Below are 7321 nucleotides of genomic sequence, written 5' to 3'. Positions count from 1 at the left end.
AATGATATATGTGAATTGTCTAGAGCGCACAAGTTACATGGTTAAATATTGCAGATATAGAAGATAATGAGTGATCTGACATAAGGAAGATTGAACGTCGAGTTTATGTTTGGTCTTTTATGATTGAATAAACATTAGTCCGAAAAAAACTTCCTATTGCGTGAAATGAATTGTGCCGTGTTCTCTGCAACTTATCTTTAGCAATGTTGTGTGTGTATCTTTATCCTCAAGTAACTTTATTTCTTGATAGTTGGATGTGAGTGAAATTCATGAAGCTTAGTTTCTTGATGACCTTTGTGATCTCTGTTGTGTTAGACTATGAGATTTTTTCTAAGATAGTCTTTTATTTAATAGTTTCTTTTAATATTATATGTTTAGTTTTTTTAAATAAATGGTAGTCCTTATTTTGAGATAGTGTGTCTTGTAAGATACTATGAGGTGTGTCTTGTAAGACTCATGTAGCTTATAAGTGGAGTCTTATGTAAAATGTTGGGATGATGAATGAATAAAAAGCTACTGATGAAACCTTCCTTTTTTCTTCTCTTAAGCTCCAAATTATAACAGTGGTATCAAGAGCCGATTTTCTTGAGGGATCTGTGAAGGCTTAAAGAAAAGTTTTTTTCAGATCTACTAAAAAAAGAGACCTGAACAGCAGTAACATGGCATCCAAAATCTTCTTAGGTGCAGGTCCTCCTATGTTTACAAGAGAAAATTATCACATATGAGTGATAAAGAGGAAGACTTATCTTAAAGCTCTTAGTCTATGGGAAGCAGTTGAAAGTGAAAATGATCCCCCTCCATTGGGACCAAATCCAACTGTTGCACAAATGAAGAATTATGAAGATACAAAGTCCAAGAAACTAAAGGCTCTTACTTGTCTTCATTCAGTACTTTCAGATGTGATTTTCACAAGAATAGTGGCTTGTGAAACACCTAAAGAAGTATGAGAGAAGCTAAAAGAGGAGTTCGATGAAAGTGACAGAGTGAATTCTGTCAAACTCTTAACACTCAAAAGAGAATTTGAGATGTTAAGGATGAAAGAAGGAGATACCGTGAAGGAGTACTCTTCCAAACTTCTGGAAATTGTAAACAAAATAACATTATTTGGTGAAATTTTTCCAGATTCAAAGGTGGTGGAGAAGATGATGATAAGATTACCGGCAAGATTCGAAGTCCAAGATTTCAGCAATAGAGGAATCATGTGATTTGAAGACTTTATCTGTCGCAGAGCTGATTAGCAAGTTGCAAGCCCAAGAACAAAGAACAAGTATAAGAGATGAAGAAGTAGAAGAAGTGGCATTTCAAGCAAAGAACAAAGGGAAGCAACCTGTGAAGGACAATAGGAGAATGGATGGAGATAAAGCAACAAAGAAAAAGTCATGGACTGAATCTTCAAAGAAAGGAAATTTTCCACATTGAGTCCACCATAAATGAACAAACCATTAAGAAAAGGATTGTTGGTTCAAAGGAAATCCATCAATTCAGTGCAGATTTTGAAGAAAAATGGGTCATATTGAGAAGAATTGCAGGGCAAAGCGGAATCAGCCACAAAACATGTTCAATAGGAAAATTTCACTGAAGAGTCAAAAAAGGATGAAAGCTTGTTTATGGCTGCTCATGAAGAAAACAAATCCAACCAAACCAAATGGTTCCTAGATAATGGGTGCACAAGTCACATGTCATATAATGAGCTCATGTTTCACACACTTGACAAGTCACTTAAAGCTAAAGTTAGGATGAGAAATGGTGCAACATTAGAAGCACATGGAAAGGGTTCAGTTTCCTTTCAAACTAAACAAGGTACAAAGCTTATACATGATGTGTTGTATGTTCCTTCTTTAGCATGTAATCTGTTGAGTGTTGGACAAATGATGTCTAAAGGCTACTCCTTACTTTTTAAGGGAAAACATTATTTGATCTTTGATATTTATGATACTTTGATTGAAAAAGTAGAAATGGTGGATAGGATCTTTCCAATAGATGGAAATTTTGATAGCACCAATTTTGTAAAATTGGATGATTCATGGTTATGGCACAAAGATATGGGCATTTTAACTATGCTACTTTAAAATCTATGTATGAGAAGGGCTTGACTAAGGATTTACCTTAAATCTCACTTTCTAAAGAAGTGTGTGGGTTATGTCAGATGGGCAAGGTTCACAGGAAACCATTTCCTAAAAGTTCTTCATAGAGGGAAACTGAAAAGCTTGAACTTGTTCACACTGATGTATGTACACCTATAAGACATCATCCTTGGGTCAAAATAAATATTTTGTGTTGTTCATTGATGACTTCACAAGGATGAATTGGGCGTATTTTGTCAGTAACAAGTCTCAAATATTTTCAGTTTTCAAGAAGTTTAAAGTTTTCGCTGAAAGATAGAGTGACTGCAAGCTGAAGGCTTTAAGGTCAGACAATGGAGGTGAATATACTTCAAATGAGTTCAATAAGTACTGTGAAGATGCAAGGATTGATCACAAGCTGACAATACGTTATTCACCAGAGCAAAATGGAGTCTCAGAGAGGAAGAACAGAATGGTAGTTGAAATGGCTAGATGTTTATTGCTTGAAAAGAAACTACCGCAAATTTTTTGGGTAGAAGCTGTTTCTATTTTAGTTTATTTGTTGAATAGGTTGCCAACTAAAGTTGTGGGTGATAAAACTCCTATTGAGGCATGGAGTGGAAAAAGGACATCTGCCAAACACTTAAAAATCATTGGTTCGATATGCTATTCTCATGTTCCTTTAGTCAGAAGAAGCAAGCTTGAACCAAACGGTGAATTGGGGATCTTTATTGGTTATTCATTGCAAGCCAAAGGTTATAGAGTTTTCAACTTGCAAACAAAAGGAATTTCTATCAGAAGAGATATAGTGGTGGATGAGCATGCTTATTGGAACTGGGATAAGGAGCAAGTTGAAAAAGAAAATTCAGGTTATTTGAACTTGAATCCGCTGCCTGAAACACAACCATTTGGCTCTGAAAATCTAGAAGAAGCTGAAGAATCAGATGGTGAATCCTCACTTGATTCGACAATTTTGAAGTCAAGGTCCCTTTCCGAGATATATGAAATATGCAATGTTGAATTGAAGCCATGAAGGAGGAGATTGGTATGATAGAGAAGAATGACACTTGGAAGCTGGTTGATAAGCCTAAAGACAAAAATGTAATAGGGGTAAAATGGGTTTATAGAACCAAACTTAATCCTGATGGTTCAGTTAATAAAGACAAAGCAAGGCTTGTTGTGAAAGGTTATGCGCAAGTTGCAGGTCTGGATTATGGAGACACATTTGCACCTGTTGCAAGACATGATACGATACGACTTCTATTTTCTTTGGTAGATCAATCAAATTGGAAGTTGTATCATCTGGATGTGAAGTCGGCATTCTTAAATGGACCATTGCAGGAACAAATTTATGTCGACCAATCGGAAGGATTTCAATTTGTAGGAATGGAAGATAAAGTTTACAGACTACATAAGGTGTTGTATGGATTAAAACTACATAAGGTGTTGTATGGATTAAAACAGACTCCTCGAGCATGATACAGTAAGATTGATGATCATCTCATTCATTGCAGCTTCAAAAGAATTGAAAATGAAACCACTTTATATGTAAAGAAGGCTAAAGGTGGAGATGTGTTAGTGGTATCACTCTATGTTGATGATCTTCTAGTAACCGAAAGCAATGAAGCTATTGTGAATCAATTCAAGCAAGAATTGGAGACCAAGTTTGAGATGTCAGACTTGGGTGAAATGAATTACTTTTTGGGAATGAAGATTCATCAAGCTACTGATGGAATTTTCATTTCCTAGAGAAAATATGCACGGGATGTTCTTAAAAAATTCAAGATGGAGAAGTGTAAGCATGTGTCAACTCCACTAGTTCAAAATGAAAAGATATCAAAGTCTAAAGGTGATGAAAGGGCTGATCCAATAATTTATTGAAGTTTAATTGGTAGTTTGCTATATTTGACAGAAACAAGACTGGATCTCATGTTCGAAGCAAGTTTTTTTGTCAAGGTTTATGCATTATCCAAGTCAAGTTCATCTTCGTATTGCTAAACAAACATTGAGGTATATCAAGGGAACTGTTGATTATGGTATTTGGTTTAAAGGGGAAGAGCAAGGGCAATTGATGGGTTATTCAGATAGTGATTGGGCAGGAAATGTTGATGATATGAAGAGCATTTCTGGATATGCCTTTACACTTGGTTCAGACATGTTCCCATGGAATTCAAGGAAGCAAGATGTGGTAGCTCAATCATCTACAGAGGCAGAATACATTGCTGCTGCTCGTGCATCTAATCAGGCTCTATGGTTATGAAAAATTCTATGTGATCTAGAGCAAAATCAAATTGAAGCTATTGTCATTAAGGTTGACAAGAAGTCAGCAATTTCTATGGCCAAAATTCTAGTGCAACTTGGTCGTAGTAAGCATATAAATTAAAAGTTTCACGCTATCAGTGATACGGGACAAACAAGGGACATGAAACAAACATCAAAAATCAATCCACAGATTCAAAGAATCGAGAACCCTTTTGATGACCACACTCAAATTCACAAACAAAAACAACAAAAATGAGATACAAGGGTGTGTTTCAACCCCAAAACAGCCACCCAAACTAGATTTAACAACAACAATATGAAGACAATATGAACAACAACAATATGGTAACAATAACAACACCTCACGGGTTACATTAACAAGAACAAGAAACAATGATTACAACAAAACAAAGGATAGATAGATAGACTACATGAAGATGTAATCTTAAGAACCCAAGAGCCTATTCCACTCTTAGACCCTTAACACTACACACTACAATTCCCCTCTCTCTTATGCTGGGACAAGAGGACCTCAATCTCGCAAGTATCCAATGTTTCCAAGCTTGAATCCAACACGAGTGAATCCACACTCAATGTTGATTTCCCTGGTTACAAGTTTTGGTCATAGGGCCTTTCTCACAAGAGAAATGTTATAAGTGTTACAACTTTCAATATCCAACAAAAACTAAGACTAAAAACCCTAAGAGATTCTATATATAGTGTATTACAAAATTGAATACAAAATGACCACAATACCCCTCAAGGGTGAGGTGCCCATCAAGTGTAACTTAGGGGCTGTTTTTAGTGCATTTAGGCCCTCTTTTACACTTCACTTGTGCATTTCCTTGGACGGATTCAATATGCACTCGTTCTTGTCCATCCTCGTGGTCGTAATCGTATCATCCTCCCCTTCTTGAAAAGGATTCGACCTCGAATAACTCCCTTGCAAATCAAGAGAAGACAAAAAAGTACACATCCTCATAACATGAGGGGTTAGGGTTAGCAAAAATAACACATCAACATGCCATTCTGAGGCGAGAAAAATTTGAAGTATAGCCACGAGTCCTTTGTTTTAATCATGAAAAGATTAGTACAATTGATACAAAGAAAGTGGCTCGGACAAGCATTAAGACAAGGAAAATAGGCCGAGAATCATCCTCTCCCACCCTAAGATGGTACCGGGATCAAATGAAAAAATTAGCCGAGGGCCTAAGTTGAGGTTAGCCCTTCCTTCCCCTAAAATGTCACTCCCACATTCACACACAAAAATATTTTCATACACATGATCTCTGTGAAAAAAACTAATTGCAATGCTTTTACCACACAAGATGTTCAAAGAGTCATGCACATTATTAAGATTAATTCTATAGACACCATCACTAACTTAAGAATTTTTAAGCACTCCATTTACATGCTCAAGCAGTGAACTACATTTAAGAGTAAATTGATCATCATGTACACCAAGAGTACTCATTTTCGAGACTACACATTCCTTGCCCATAAGAGTACTCTCATCTTTAAAGACGAGATTTTCATCTTGAGGAGGAATGTTGTCATACCATAGTGGGTTAGCATATCGGCTATAGCCTTTAAGGGAAGCTATACAATTATTTTCACCACTAGGTTCATTAAGAGTGTTTATATCATCTTAAAATGAAACATTAAACCTAAAGAGAGCATGATCTATCTCACGAACAGATTTGGAACTAGCAAGTGCTTCGCTCTCTATAAGTTCACTATCAAGTACCAAAGATATTTCAATCTCCTCTTTACCTTGGTGTGGGTCGGGGTAGTGCACCTCTTCTTTCGGGAAGCTCTCGGCACAAGGTGTTTGGACAAAGGAAGTTGGATTTTGTGGGATAGATTTAGGTAACAATTGGCATAGCCTTTCCACGTGCCATTTCATTTCTTCAATATCGTCATTAATGCGATCAAATGTGGCATCAAGATTAGTGGAAGCCATGATACCTAAATCAAAGGACAACAACAAACAACAAAACAAACTTGTTAGTTCAAAATGCCTCAACACACTCTCACTCTCGGTTTTACCTCACACTTGGTTTCACAAGTGTTGAAAGCTGGCATGTATTTCGTGAGTGATTGAGGGTGGAGTCTACTCTTGTACTCAAAGAAAATTTGTTTACGGACTTGACCCAACAAGATACAACGAATTCACAAAAGAGAAAAGCACACAACAAACGTTTAACATGAATAAATGGACACAAAGACTAACTAACAATCTAGTAGATGTGTAACACCCCGTACTATCAGGCTAGAATTAAGACTGTCATCCTTACGTGTATAGACCCGAACTAGATGATTCCTTGTTAATATATTTGTGGTGATCAATCCTATAGTATAAGGATAACTTTGAATATGAATTGAGTTCACAAAAATACCCTAACTCTAAGACGAGTTGAAAAAATTTCTACGGAATAAGTTTTAGTGGATGTTTAAACTTGGGTCAACTTTCATTGAGTATAACTCCTAGTATATGATGAATTAGAGGGCCTATTATATATCAAATGAAAGGTCTTCGAATAATCTTTCCAACGATATCAATTTCGCCTAAATATGAAACCTGAGAGAAAAGTTATGGCCATTTTAGTGACTGAGACGGTAGCAGCATACGATAAGCGTGTGACGCAAGCCCTATCGCACACTCCAAATTTTCAGATTCTATTTTCGCATTTTTAAGGGTAAAATGGGTATTTTCACCCCCTTCTTCAGCTTAAACATGGGATTTTAATCCCAAATGACCTCATTAATGATATTTTCATCAAATTACTCTAAGAACTCTCCTTAGGGTTTCAAACTAAAAACCTAAGTAGTTCAAGATTTAACCGTGGGTTTTCGAAACAAATTGGAGAATTGGAATCCCCAAACCGTAGGTTCAAGAATCATCCATTAAATTTCTAAATTGAGGTACGTGGGGTTGTCCTAAATTTCATGGGCATGTTTTGAAAAGAACTTATGCAAGACTTTGAATTTATCTC

The 7321-nt window shown here is 36.3% G+C and overlaps 1 protein-coding gene across 1 annotated transcript; it reads left to right on the top strand.

Annotated features, from left to right (window-relative positions):
* Window positions 1-3819: 3819 nt before the first annotated feature.
* On the top strand, window positions 3820-4323 carry LOC124891195 (secreted RxLR effector protein 161-like). Its single transcript, XM_047403007.1, has 2 exons — window positions 3820-3858; window positions 3976-4323. The coding sequence occupies exons 1-2, from the start codon at window positions 3820-3822 to the stop codon at window positions 4321-4323; spliced, it is 387 nt and encodes a 128-aa protein (XP_047258963.1).
* The last annotated feature ends 2998 nt before the right edge of the window (window positions 4324-7321 follow it).

This window comes from Capsicum annuum, unplaced genomic scaffold, assembly GCF_002878395.1.
Source record: "Capsicum annuum cultivar UCD-10X-F1 unplaced genomic scaffold, UCD10Xv1.1 ctg3205, whole genome shotgun sequence".
Classification (NCBI taxonomy): domain Eukaryota; kingdom Viridiplantae; phylum Streptophyta; class Magnoliopsida; order Solanales; family Solanaceae; genus Capsicum; species Capsicum annuum.
This window is presented reverse-complemented; position numbering and strand designations above follow the sequence as displayed.